The sequence below is a fragment of the Primulina huaijiensis genome, chromosome 8 (assembly GCF_012295235.1).
Source record: "Primulina huaijiensis isolate GDHJ02 chromosome 8, ASM1229523v2, whole genome shotgun sequence".
NCBI lineage: Eukaryota > Viridiplantae > Streptophyta > Magnoliopsida > Lamiales > Gesneriaceae > Primulina > Primulina huaijiensis.
Genome location: NC_133313.1, coordinates 18,891,539 through 18,906,705, shown reverse-complemented (window position 1 = coordinate 18,906,705; position 15,167 = coordinate 18,891,539). Strand labels below are relative to the sequence as shown.

Sequence of the window (15,167 nt, the reverse complement as noted above, 5' to 3'; positions counted from 1 at the left end):
TTTATTATTATGATTTACATAACAGGGCCCAGGGGTTAGGGGAATCGGACCGGGACCCATGATCCGAATCCAACCCTAAATCTCCAAGTTTGGACTTTGTACCCGTCCTGTGTGTAGGTCTCCGCGTCGCATCGCCACTACTCTCAATCTTAAACCCTTCTTCTCTACTTCTGCAATGGACACCATTCAATCCAATTACATGGATTCACCGCCGCAGTCACAGCTCCGATTCCAGCTTCAATCGCCTCATACGGACGATAACTTATGCAATTACCCCGACAAACATCAACACGAAAACCTAGGAAAAGCTCACGATTCGTCGATTTTGTTTCCCGAGAACGGAGATCCTGGGGTGGGAGAGTGTTTTCCGAAATCGAATCTTCCGAAACAGTTGATTTCAGGAAACGGGCTGACAAACACAAACAGCGGGACCGACAAGGATCTTTCCGGTGGCGAGGAGGAGACCACTAGCCGGAGGAAGAGGAGGTCCCGGTGGGACCCTCCTCCGAGTGAGTCGAGCTACGATGGTGCTGGGAATGACGGAGGTGGTGATGGCAATACCGGTACTGGAGGGAGGAAGCGGAGATCCAGGTGGGCAGATGATGAACCCAAGCCCGTGATTCAGTTGCCTGATTTTATGAAAGATTTCACTGGGGGTATTGAGTTTGATCCCGAGGTTCAGGCTTTGAATAGTAGGTTACTTGAAATCAGTCGTAAATTGCAATCTGGTCTGCTTTTGGACGATAGACCGGAGGGCGCTAGGTCACCCTCTCCTGAGCCTGTTTATGATAACTTGGGTATTAGGATAAACACTAGGGAGTATCGAGCCCGTGAGAAATTGAATAGGGAGAGGCAAGAAATTATATCACAGATTATTAAGAAGAATCCGGCCTTTAAGCCACCTGCGGATTATAGGCCGCCGAAGCTTTATAAGAAGCTCTATATTCCGATGAAGGAATACCCTGGTTATAATTTTATTGGGCTGATTATTGGTCCGAGAGGAAACACCCAGAAGAGGATGGAAAGAGAGACAGGAGCAAAGATTGTTATTAGGGGTAAAGGCTCTATAAAGGAGGGTAGGCTGCAACAGAAGAGGGATTTGAAGCCTGATCCTTCGGAGAATGAAGATTTGCATGTGTTGGTGGAGGCTGAGACTCAGGATTCACTTGATGCTGCTGCGGGTATGGTCGAGAAGCTCTTGCAGCCTGTTGATGAGGTTCTTAATGAGCACAAGAGGCAGCAACTCAGGGAGCTTGCGGCCCTGAATGGCACCATAAGGGATGAAGAATTTTGTAGGCTGTGTGGTGAGCCTGGACATCGCCAATATGCATGTCCTTCTCGAACCTCAACTTTTAAGAGCGATGTACTCTGTAAGATATGCGGTGATGGTGGCCATCCTACAATTGATTGCCCAGTGAAGAATACCACAGGCAAGAAAATGGATGATGAATATCAAAACTTCTTGGCAGAATTGGGAGGAACCGTTCCAGAGTCTGCAATCAAACAAAGCTCAGCAACGCTTGCCCTACCCGGTAGTTCGGGAACCAATCTGCCTTGGGCAGGTGGTACACACACTTCGAGTAACACAACACAAGCTGGTTTGGGAACTAATATACTCAAGCCAAAGGAATATGATGAAACAAATCTATATATTGGGTACTTACCGCCCACTTTTGATGATGATGGTTTGATAAATTTATTCTCTCCTTTTGGTGAAATTGTGATGGCTAAGGTTATTAAAGACCGTGACTCTGGTCTGAGTAAAGGTTATGGATTCGTTAAGTATGCCGATGTTCAACAGGCTAATAATGCCATTGCAAGCATGAATGGCCACAGATTAGATGGGAGGACTATTGCTGTGAGGGTAGCTGGCAAACCACCTCAGCCAACAGTGCCACCAGGACCTCCAGTTTCAGCAGTACCCCCATATCCTGCACCAAATCAGCCTGGTGGTACCTACCCATCCCAGCAATACAATGTCGGTGGTCCAATTTCTGGTGCGCCACCTGGGAGCTATATTGCGGCACAAATTTCATGGGTTCCACCTGGACCACCTCTATATGCTTCTTATCCTCATTATCCTCCTCCACCTCCAGGTTCAGCCGTGTATCCTCCTGTTCCAGGTCAACCCCCTCCTCCGTTTGGAATGAAATATCATCCACCGCCAATGCCACCAGCTGCTTCTAGCGCCCCGTTACAAGCTATGTCATCTGGTGATACTCAACAAAGTTATCCATCTGCTGGTGAGACACAGCAAAGTTACCCGCCCGGAATGCAATCTCAGAGCAATACACCTGTTCAATCTGCCCCAACCTTTATATATGGTCATTCCATGGGTTCCATGCCACCAAATGCTCAAGCTACATACCCAGCACCTCCTTATAGATATCCGGCTCATTATGGGGCTGTCCCTCCTCCCCCTCCTCCTGCTACGCCTCAGTTGACCGTGGACCCATCTCATAGCTTGAGTAATGTTCCTTGGGCCTCAAATCCTCCAGCACCGCCCCCTCCATCCGCTCCTGAGAAAAATAACTACAATAAGGATGCTGAATATGAGAATTTCATGGCAGAAATGAAATGATGACTTAGTTCAATGAAGATCACTTTCCGAATTGGAGGTGAGCACCTCATCAATTTATTCATATTGGAATAATTCACCTTCTGTTCTTATTGCCACAATATCTGATTGATTTGTGTTTTTTCACATGCTTGCCAGCCAATTATGGGAACAGGTTACGTCAGGTAGTGATTGCTCATTAGATAGCCGTCTGAAATGGAACTGTTAAGGGTTATCCTTGTGATTATGATATTGTCTCTGAAATCATTGTATGGCATATGCATTGGACTAGGGTATATTGGACTTGTACTGATTAACAACAACAGTATAGTGGCCTTGTACTGATTAGCAACGGTAAAAAAATGCTATGGCTGTATAATTAACACTGCTAGTAAAATGTAAGGTGTGAATTAGACTTGCACTCAGTGAATGGTTTAATGTTTTGACATCCTAGTGTACAGTCGTAGATAAACTGAAATCAAATGGTCTTATCACATTTCCTGTGAACCTACGAGCCTTTGTTCCTTTTCTCGAATCATTTTTTATCGATTGAGTTCAAGTTTATTTTGTGCAAGCATACAAATAAATTTCTGCTTGGAAGTCATGCCTGGCCATGGTCTTAGGAAACAATAGAACCAAATAAATTGTTTATCCATGGATAATAGTTTCTTGTCCTCATGTGAAATGTTTGAGTCTGTGCAGATAGCCTATTCTGACTGATACAACTATCTGTGTTCCCATGGGCATCTACTCTACCACGTGTTGGGAGTCTTGGCCCCTCTGAGATAGTATTTGTGTTTGATATAATTTTACCATGTGTGCTTGTTTTTTTTTCAAGTAGCTGTAGTGATTATTTAATAAATTATAATGCTCATTTCTTTGTTGTTGTGCGATATTTTGACAGGCCATTTGTCGGAGCACTTCTCATCCTGATTTCTTATCTCTTGCCATGATTTACTTGTTGGAAGTTTGGGACTCACATAACCTTGATGTAATGTTAACATTTGCAGAGAGTTGCGAGAGGTTCTGTTCATTCAGACATCTGGTGGACTACTGATTCACAAAATCTTCTGTTCGTTGTGCTTTTTGTAGGACTATTCTGTCTGTTGACGCTTTTATTTGCTTTATCTTAAATTTAATTTCTACATATTTGAAAGCTTCAGTTTCTGGTTGCTGACCTTTGTGTTGGTCTATCTCACTATTACCCATGTGATTGCATCGTGCCTGCTTTATTATACATGCTTCTGTTTTAGTTTTTATGCCTTCTGTTCCTTGTAATTATGATTGTTCCTAGTAGTTGTAGCTCCTGACACACTTGAAAGCAGGCTGATGTTTACCTCTACTTATCTTAGCAGACTGAGCACGTCTTGGATTGTATGTTCCCAGGTGGTATGTTTAATATCTGACAAATTCTTATCAACCGCCTTTTGAATTTTATTCTTTAACTCTCTGATCTCTTTTCCTAGTCCGTGTAAGGCAGGTGCTGTGATTGTGCTGATATAGTATTTGAGCAATCAATTTGCTTCCCTCGGAATGTTTTTGCCTCTTGACATTAGCCTGTGTTCCCCCCTTTATGATGGGAGTGCAGGTGTGGATTTGTTTTATTTGTTTGTTGGTTGATGGTTTGAACTTTGAACGACTGACTGATTGCAGGATGAGGCTTTATGCTGCAAAACAATTGGTATAAATGGATGTTTCTATGTAGGTACTTCTCTTAGAGAATGTGGGTTTATATTCTAGTGTATGATACATTTCCATCCATTAGATCTACTTGGCAAAACATATCTAAGCAGAAGCGACAGAGTTAATATTTTGCTGTTTTCTACTTTTGGGAGTTTTTTATGAACTGACCTGAGAATTCGGGTCTGTGCCCTTTATCAAAGAAGGGACATAATTTATGTTTTTGCAACTTAATTGGAAAATTAATGTCATCCTAATGTTTGCTGGATATTACCAGATGAAATTGCTCCTGATACTCCTGATGAGGCCATGGTCACTTTCTTGAATCATTGTCTAATGCCTACCATTGTCTTTTTGTTCTGTGGTTGCCTTGAAAACTTCATACTCAATTTTACTTCTGTTTTGTGATTCATTCCAAATTATAGGTGACCTAAGAAACCAAGTCGACTATGAAAATGAAATGCCTGGCATGTTAACTGGCATTTTATGGTGTCCTAACACCGCTTTTTGGCCCACACGTTGAAGCTGTATCTGTTGATGCGATCTTGATAGTTGATTTTTTCTCTGTTTACTCACATGCAAAAGCCTCTCTTTTTTCTGTCAAGGTAATGAGTTGGTTCATGAAGCTGACTCCTTCACATTCCATTCCTTGATCACCCCCTTCATTGAAATATGCACGTCCCATTATTTTTGTGTTGAATTATAATGGTTTCCCAGTTCGTCTTTGAAAAAAGATTGCTATTGTCGTAGTCTAGCGTTTTGTTGTATGTTAAAATTCTGGTGCTCATTGGCCTGGGAGGGAAATTACTCTTGTTAAGTACACAGTTTTTAGCATTCCAAGTTAGAGCAGTGCCTTTTCCTTACCCAAAATACCAACTGGCTTTTCAGCTTGTTCCCTGAACTCCAAAAATTTTGGGTAGTTTTAAAAAAATTTATGGTACTGTCAGCATTGAATTTCATTGGTCTTGTATTTGTTTGATTGATCTTTTGATGATGAGATAACAGGATGGAGGTATGAAAGTTGCTTCTGTACAGAAGGTTGGATATGGTGTAGCACGTATATCAGATGTATTGTCCTACTATACTTCATTCCAATTTTGGATTGTCGGTTTGAGTTGTTTTGTAATGGTTATTTACGAACAAGAACAACCTAATCGAGTTAATGTTTATATAAATTCTAGGGTTTTTAAATATATAACAAAACGCTTCTTTACTTTACATCCAGACAACAGCAATAAGATTTCACAAAATTCTTAGAGATTTTAGTCGAGTGTAGTGACCCAAAAAAGTAGTAGACGGAATAGGTGATGAAATTTTTGTGTGCAAAGTTCAGGCCAATGCAGGTGTAGATAGGGGGTAAACCTGGCTTTGGTGAAGCCTAACACGAATGTTCTGAGGTTATTTAATTAAATGGTTTTTTTAAACCAAATTAAAAGGTGTTTTAGTTAGCTGAGAGTAGTGGATTAAAAGCAAGTAGGTTCCGGTATGGTGACCTGAATAACAAGCAATGTCATTTATTTGCACCAGACGAATAAGCACTAGGCTTATCCATCAACACCATTTACTCAAATTATTTACGCTTTGGTTTCCAACTTCATAAATAACAATGCTTCCGGCAACCATTGTAAGAAAACGGAGTCTGCCTTAAATTTGTGTTATTCTTTGTACAGTCTTTAATAATCGAACCCGATATTGTAGCGCATGTTGGTGTGGATTGTGGTTTGTCTAGTAGGTTCCATGTCTAAGCGGCTGGCTGATGTGGGGAATCCATGCATATTGTCCATAGAGTAAATCGCTCTTCTATGGGAAGGGTGTCAGCAACAAATATCAATAGCAGTCGTCCCTCAGCCCCAGAGACATCAACAAACTCGATAAATTATTTTCATTTTATAAATATTTTGAAGAGCTCAAGTATTACTTTTGATTTATGTAACTACTTCCAAAAAAATAGCCTTTATTTTTAAATTTATAATTGGGTTCAAAGACAGGTTTATGTAACTTATAGAAAATACAAAACAAAAGATTCTTAATGAGACAAGCTTCATATACTGTCGTAAAATTGTGATTTTTCTGTATGAACATGTACTGTATTTGTTCAGTGTGATGACAAACTCATATGTAGTTCGACAGAATCGGGAATTAGATTAGATGTGCCTTGGTGGTTTTTCAGGTATCTTCATTTGTCAATACAAACCAAAAGTAATGTCCGTGGTTGCCTTAAGGAACTATGGATTCATTGACTTCACTATTTGTGAAACGTTGGAAGTGTTTTTTAGAGTTGCAGTTTAATGGCAATTAGATAATTTGATACTACATTAATTACACACTGGATGTATTTGTGATGGTTAGATTGGAGATATAGTTTTTTTTTTAAAAAAAAATTAAAAATAAAAAATTAGTGTCCAGCAAAAGTTAAAAAAAAAAAAAAATTTGCCATAAATTGCGTGTCCCGATATTTGATAGAATCATTGTTCGTGATCGTTAATTTGATTCTTGGAATTTAAAAATATATAAATTGGAACATTTTTTCTGAGAGTATAAGTGAGAATTCGGACATATTTACATCTGAAATAACAAAAAACGACGTTGTAATATTACCTTACAATTTGTCTTAGAACTAGTCGCTGTAGCTAGTGCATGAGCTTTTTGATTCGTTGATCGACGAACAAAAGAATAAAAATGTACTCATGAAGCTTATGATTCTACAATTACAAGCAATTTTGAATCATGAAACAAATAGAATATTTCATTTTCAAATTAATAAGAATAACCGAATTTGTTTAATATATATTGCGATACTATTGTGCAAATATCTTTAGAAGAATATTAGTCAGAAATATATTCCCTTGATTTAGCCTCTGTATTTTAGGTAAATATATATTTGTAATTAGGAGTATCTTTAGGAGATCAACCGAGCCTTGGAGAACAAGGATCTTGGTCAACTTTATGTAATATATATTTATCATTATTGTGAATGAAACGGACAGAAAAAGATTGGTGGAGAATTTGTCATGGTATCATAGCGTTGGAAGATTCTAAGGCAAACACATATTTGTATTGAACTTTGACCTCCACGAGAGATCATGGCTGGCAGAGAGGGAGAAAAGAAAGGAGATGGTGACAAAAAGGTGGATATGACTTATCATCTTGGATCGAGTGACGGTCCGGGAAACATCATTACCCCGATTCAATTACGTGGTGAGAACTACGATGAATGGGCGAGGGCAATTCGAACCTCGTTGAAAGCGAAGAGGAAATTTGGCTTTGTGGAAGGGACGGTCCCGAAGCCAACAACAGAGGAGAAACTTGAGGATTGGATAGCTGTGCATTCTATGTTAGTATCGTGGCTGACCAATACCATTGAGTCATCCGTTCGGTCGACACTTGGAGAATATGATGATGCACAACTCCTGTGGAACAATCTCAAAAACAGGTTTTGTGTGGTGAGCGGCACTCGTGTGTGCCAATTAAAAACGTCCTTGGGGGAATGCAGACAAGGAAAAACCGAGACTGTGGCAATTTATTTTGGTCGTTTGTCAAAAATCTGGGACGAACTGATCACATACGTGAAAGTGCCGATTTGTAAGTGTGGAAACTGCACGTGTAACATAGTCACGCAGGTAGAAAAATTGAGAGAAGAGGACTATCTTCATCACTTTCTGATCGGCCTCGATGGAGCATATGCTTCAATTCGAACAAATCTGCTTGGACAAGAGCCATTGCCAACACTTGATAGAGCATATCAACAAGTGATTCAAGCGGAACGTCTGCGGGATGGAGAGGTGTCCTCATCCAAAGATACACGAGATAGTATCATGGCCTTCGCAATTCAGCCTGATACACGTGGTAAGTCTCGTCTTGTGGATAATACTGATAAGTTTTGCAATCATTGTCATAGAGAAGGCCACGACGAATCTTCTTGCTTTCAACTACACGGGTTCCCTGAATGGTGGGGGGACCGACCTCGCGGAGGAAGGGGACCGGGTCGTGGTGGACGGACGGGAAAAGGAGGTGGGCGTTCAAGTTCTGTCCGTGGCAGAGGGCCTGGTGCACCGCATGTCCGCGCAAATAAAGCTAGCGGGACTGGAACTTTATCTGGGCAGCAGGCAGGGAATTCGCAGGGGCTGGCGGGTACAACTGAAGTTGCGGCTCTTGCGGGTGTTTCAGCAACACAACTGCAACAACTTCTTGATTTTTTGAACTTAGCTAAAACAAACGATCGTCTACATGGTAAGAACAGTGATTTTAGTTGGATTATCGATACAGGAGCGTCGAACCATGTGACTTACGACTTGTCTATTTTGAGAAATGTGAGAAAGGTGAAACACTGCCCGGTGGGATTGCCGGATGGAAACACGGCAGAAGCAATTCAAGAAGGGAGTGTCGTGTTGCCAGGAGGATTGAAGCTTGACAATGTGCTTTATGTCCCACAATTAACATGCAATTTAATTTCTGTGTCTCAATTAATTGATGCATCAAATTGCGCTGTACAATTCACTAATAATATTTGTGTTATACAGGACCAACCGACGAGGAAGGTGATTGGAGCGGGTGAAAGATTGGATGGACTTTATTTTTTTCGTGGTGTTCCTCAAGTGAAGGCCTTGACAGTGGGTGGTGATTTGTCGTTCGAGTTGTGGCATCAACGAATGGGGCATCCGTCTGAGAAAATATTGAAGATGATTCCGGCTGTGAGTCATTATTGTAGGAATAATAATAAAGCTTGTGATGTGTGTCCGCGTGCAAAGCAACCTAGATCTAGTTTTCCAATTAGTACGAATAAAGCTGGTAGAATATTTGAACTTGTTCATTTGGATTTGTGGGGAGCATACAAGACTCCCTCTTCGTGTGGGGCTACCTATTTCTTGACAATAGTAGATGATTTTTCAAGAGGAGTTTGGGTATATTTACTATGCAATAAAATGGAAGTTGAGTCTATGTTTCTTAATTTTGTTGCTATGGTTGAACGTCAATTTGAACAAGTGATAAAACGTGTGCGAAGTGACAATGGGACCGAATTTCGTTGTTTGCACGATTATTTTCAAAATAATGGGATTATTTTTGAGACTTCTTGTGTTGGGACTCCACAACAGAATGGGAGGGTTGAGAGAAAACACCAACACATTTTAAATGTGGCTAGAGCATTGAGATTTCAAGGGAACTTACCACTCAAATTTTGGGGCGAATGTGTGTTGGCAGCATGTTACTTGATTAATAGGACACCCTCAACTTTACTTAAGACTAAATCGCCATATGAAATGTTGTTTGGGAAAGTGCCCTCTTACGATGCTATTCGTGTATTTTGTTGCCTTTGTTATGCTCATAATCAACGACACAAAGGCGATAAATTTGCAAGTAGGAGCCGTAAATGTATCTTTGTTGGCTATCCTTTTGGAAAGAAAGGTTGGAAGTTGTATGATTTAGAAATGCATGAGTACTTTGTATCGAGGGATGTGAAGTTCTTCGAGAAAGAATTTCCTTTTGTGCCAAATCCACCACGGAATGTGGCGACTCCTATGCTGACGACCGACGAGGATGGGGCATGGAGTGAAAATGAGGATTCCGATGAGTGTGTTGTGTGCGTTGAGGGGGAGTTGGAGGCAGTGTCCACCCTCGAGGGGGGGTCTGGTGCTGTGGCACAGCCCGTGCAACAGTCCGCACATGAGGATGTGTGCGTTGAGGGGCTAGAGAATACCGTGGAAGAGCAAGCTGTGCGAGTTGACAGCGAGCTAGGGCGAGGAAAACGAGCCAAAACTTCTTCCACACGGTATCGTGATTTTGTTACTCATACTATACGGAAAATAAGTCCATCTAAGAATTCATCAGCTACTTCATCTTCCTCAGGTACGCCCTATCCTATAACATACTTTGTGAATTGTGAACGTTTTTCTGTGAGACATAGGAATTTTCTTGCAGCAGTGACATCAGGACATGAGCCCAAGCATTTTAAAGAAGCAATGAAAGACTCAGGATGGCGAGATGCGATGGATAAGGAGATTCGTGCCCTTGAAGCCAATGAGACTTGGGTAATGGAGACTCTTCCACCCGGAAAGAAAGCACTTGGGAGCCAGTGGATATATAAAATTAAGTATCGGTCCGATGGTAGCATAGAGCGACTCAAAGCAAGACTTGTGATCTTTGGAAATCATCAGGTGGAAGGAATTGACTATAACGAGACATTTGCTCCTGTGGCAAAATTGGTGACAGTTCGTGTTTTTCTTGCAATTGCTGCCGTTAAAAATTGGGAGGTACATCAAATGGATGTGCATAATGCTTTTCTTCACGGTGACTTAAGTGAAGAGGTTTATATGAAGGTTCCTCCAGGTTTCAAAAATACAAATCCTAACATGGTTTGCAGGTTGAAAAAATCGTTGTATGGTCTGAAGCAAGCTCCTCGGTGTTGGTTCGCGAAACTGTCAACAGCGTTGAAAAACTATGGATTTGTGCAATCCTATTCCGATTATTCCCTATTTGGGTTGTGCAGGGGACGAACTCAGATCAACGTGTTAGTTTATGTTGATGACTTGATTGTTGCAGGGAATGATAAGGTTGCCTTGACAATTTTTAAAGATTATCTTGGTAGGTGCTTTCATATGAAGGATTTGGGCGTTTTGAAATACTTCTTAGGGCTAGAGGTAGCCCGTAATCCAGACGGAATTTTTCTTTGCCAAAGAAAATACACACTCGACATAATTTCTGAAACGGGTTTATTGGGAGCAAAGCCTGCGGCATTTCCTATGGAACAAAATCACAATTTGGCCCTTGCTAAGGGCGCATTCCTTGCGGATCCGGCGCCGTATATGCGACTTGTAGGAAGATTGATTTACCTGTCTGCGACGAGACCTGATCTTGCGTATTCGGTTCATATCTTGTCCCAATTTATGCAACAACCTCGTGATGATCATTGGGAGGCTGCTCTCAGGGTCGTGAGATATTTGAAGAAGAGTCCGGGCCAAGGGATTTTACTTCGTACTGATAGTGACCTACGTCTAGAAGGGTGGTGTGATTCAGATTGGGCTAGTTGTCCACTTACGCGGCGTTCCTTGACAGGCTGGTTCGTGTTACTTGGTGGTTCTCCTGTGTCATGGAAGACCAAGAAGCAACAAACAGTGTCTAGATCGTCTGCGGAGGCAGAGTACAGATCCATGGCGGCAACAGTGTGTGAGTTAAAATGGCTTAAACAACTTTTAGGTGACTTGGGTGTGCGACATCCGAAAGGTATGACGTTGTATTGTGATAGTCAGTCGGCATTGTACATTGCTCAAAATCCAGTCTTTCACGAAAGAACGAAGCATATAGAGGCTGACTGTCATTTTGTTCGAGATGCGGTGACTGAAGGGATGATTTGTCCGTCATATGTTTCCACCAATGTACAATTGGCAGACATATTTACAAAAGCGTTGGGGAAAGCGAAATTTGAGTTTCTACTCCACAAGTTGGGAGTTCGAGATCTTCACGCTCCAACTTGAGGGGGGGTATTGCGATACTATTGTGCAAATATCTTTAGAAGAATATTAGTCAGAAATATATTCCCTTGATTTAGCCTCTGTATTTTAGGTAAATATATATTTGTAATTAGGAGTATCTTTAGGAGATCAACCGAGCCTTGGAGAACAAGGATCTTGGTCAACTTTATGTAATATATATTTATCATTATTGTGAATGAAACGGACAGAAAAAGATTGGTGGAGAATTTGTCAATATAGAAATGAAAATCAAATTCCGCCTAAAACACGGTATAACAAATGTTTTAAAAAGATCCAAATATATTTCAGTCTTCAACAATAATATAAATTTTCTTATTGTTTCAATTTCAAATTTGTTTCCGTCAGCAATGTAGATGAAGCTCTTAGCATCACTTGGTTTTCGGAAATCCAGGCAACCCTGTTTAGAACACTGATTTGAGTTTTGAACAAGAATCTATGAGTTCCCACCTGAAGAAGTGGGGGCGGCGGTAGTTGCCGAATCTTTTACTGGTACTCGGACAACTATGTGCACCGATGAGCCCTCTCAAATACCAGTTCCCTATGAATAAACTGTGGCGGGGAATTTTTTGTAATGGCCAAAAGCTCCCCATCGTTCCTTTCATAGCTGTTTTCGTAGTGAGCTTGCATTAAAGTTAAATTAACCTCAAAAGATACTATATTAAGAAGTAAATCTTTTGTAGCACGCCAAATGTTATAATTTGTGTATTAATTCTTTATATGCCCATCATTGCCACATAAAAAACAACAAGCACTTTGAGAATCACTAAGATTATTATGTTTTTTCTTCAAATACCGTGTATTCGCAGCTTCTTTTATCCTTCGAGGTAGAGGCATGATGAAAATATTTTTTCTTGTCTTGCTTCAACATTTCCTCTTCATGAACACAGTACGAGATGAGCACATTAAGAGACCAAATCTCTTTATAACATTTATAACTCATTTTAAACTGATTGAACAGTTGAAGAATAAATATCAAAACCAAATGCACCAGTAAGTCCTCAAAGAGGTCAAGCTTCAGGGTTTTTAACCTTGAAGCAAGATGAGACGCTCCATGATGTACTCTCTCTGTTTTCTTTACTCATGCACCTAATTGAAATGAGGCTTGTCAAAAGTTTAACAATATCAGACTTTTCAATTTTAGAAAACCTCTTTTCGAGTTCCTGAAGGAAAGCCTTACCCATACTAATGTCACTAGATATTGTGCTTCTGATTATTTATGGAATGAACATCTTCATGATCATTACACACATGCGATTCGACCTCTCTCACCTTTCAAACTCTCTCGTTTCATAAGAGATACTCTTATTAGTAAAAACAGAAGGAGAGTCAGCCATTATCATCATGTCCAAATCCATGACACTGAGAGCTATCAGTAAATTCTCTAGCCACAATTCAAAGTTTGATCCATTTTACATAGGAATATAATTTATATTGGAATGAATATTTGCAGGAGTCAAATATGAGTAGAGAACTACGAGTGACTCTCATACCACTTGTTGAGAAAATCTATAAACCACATAATCCATGGTACAAATTCATTAAGAATTTGACTGAAAACTTAAACGAAAACGTACATGCGGCCATAATCCTTATGTCTTAAGAACGAGTCTAGATCTTCCAAATCTATGCGCTTTTTCTTTGAAAGAATCTTTCAATTTATCTTCAAAACTATTTTCTATTTTCTGTAATGAAAGTAGAGAATAAAGAACATGATATCGCGCGATCTAGAGGCCACGACACACACACACACACACATATTACCTATAATTATCTTTTGATATTTTTGTTTTATTCTATCAAAAAAATAAAAATTGTATTTTCTCTTTTACGCATTAACGACACACAACCTATCAGACACATTGAATTCCAATAACCTGAAATATTAGTTGAACAATTTATTTTGGGCTTTAACTAACAACCCACCACATATAATTATTCACATAAAAAGCTATATAAACAGAATTGATCCAACACAAAATTTTCTCTCAATTGCGGAAAAGGCCTGAGTTCCTATTAAAAAAAAAAAAAAAACCAAAACCCCTCCTTAAATCGTATTTAAAAAAAATATTTTAAAAAAGTGAATTTATTTGTGAAAAAAGGTGCTCGAAGTTAAATAAAAGAAGACAATCTACTTCTTTTTATTTAAAATAAGAATATAACGATCAGCTTACAATTTTCACATTTTGTCTACCTTTAAAATAATTTAAGCAAAATATCAATTTTAGTCTGATATGCATTGGTGTATAATATTTTTAATCATTTATATCTCGTTGAATAAATTTTAATCTTGTAAGTATGTTCTTATGATAAATTTTAGTTATTTTCGTAAAAAAATCATATAAATAAATAACTAAAATCTTTGTCAAAAGTTATAATTACATCATCAAATATATTTGTATATCTGGAGAGATTTTTTCAGCTATGTATTACAAAAATTTAACAATAAAATTAGTAATTAATTAAATTATTTTTGAGAGAAATATAAAATTGATTGTTATAAAATTATAATTGATTTGATGAATTGTACATTACTAAAAATATGACGTTTTGTAAATAATTTATGGCCTAGGTGATCCTCTGGCCCATAGAAGGAGGCTTGCACTAACAAATTAAGCCCACCAATCAGCTAAGCCCACAACAACTACGAAGCAATCCTCTAAACCCTAATTTCAGCTGGTCATCATCATCTTCCTCCGAACTCAGCTGCCGTGCAATGGGTACGTTTAGCCCCAAAACCCCCGGACCTAGACCGCCATCAATGTGATCAAGTTTCTCTTCACATGTCACATTTAAGGTTTCCAATCGGTTGGAACGCTGATTGATTTGGGTTATCTGTGGTCTTTCTGCAGGTGCCTACACTTACGTGTCGGAGCTGTGGAAGAAGAAGCAATCGGATGTGATGAGGTTCTTGCTGAGGGTTAGATGCTGGGAATACCGTCAGCTTCCTGCTGTTGTACGTGTTACGCATTCCACGCGTCCCGACAAGGCCAGACGCCTCGGTTACAAGGCCAAGCAAGTGTGTATCTGACTGCTCTCGTTATTTTATATCGTTTCTCTTTGTCTTTGCTCTGACTTAGGATTCTACACTTGTTGCAAACTTGCAATGATGACGTTCGTCCAACCATAATTATGGAATCTGTTCTTTTATGTGTCATGTTATTAGTGATAATCGTGTATACTTGCAAGTTTTTTTTTTTAAAAAATAGGTGCATGTTTTTGCGGTAGGAAAAGTAGATTTGTGGTCGGCATTCTTATTTTTTTTAAAGCGTTCAGTCTTGTCAATTTTGTAACATTTCTCGGGTCTTGTGAGAAACAACTAATGTCAATGTAGGAATATTGAGGTTAGGAGTTGTTGCGCTTCTTTTGACTTTTAGTCACTTGGATCCTAGGAGTTGCAAAGTGTTTTGATTGTGATGCAGATATTACATGCCTGTTTTTTTTTC

General features: G+C 39.6%; 1 protein-coding gene across 4 annotated transcripts; it reads left to right on the top strand.

The window, feature by feature from the left end:
• Positions 1-93: 93 nt before the first annotated feature.
• LOC140982406 (splicing factor-like protein 1) lies at positions 94-5,408 on the top strand. Of its 4 annotated transcripts, XR_012176258.1 has the most exons (3): positions 94-2,618; positions 2,717-2,742; positions 3,462-5,408. XR_012176258.1 is itself a non-coding variant. In XM_073448898.1 (2 exons), the coding sequence occupies exon 1, from the start codon at positions 176-178 to the stop codon at positions 2,579-2,581; it is 2,406 nt and encodes an 801-aa protein (XP_073304999.1). In that variant the 5' UTR covers positions 94-175; the 3' UTR covers positions 2,582-2,618; positions 3,462-5,408. The 4 variants fall into 4 exon arrangements, 2 of the variants coding, with proteins under 2 accessions (XP_073304999.1, XP_073304998.1); XR_012176257.1 differs by having other exon boundaries at positions 94-2,742; XM_073448898.1 differs by lacking the exon at positions 2,717-2,742.
• Positions 5,409-15,167: the final 9,759 nt, after the last annotated feature.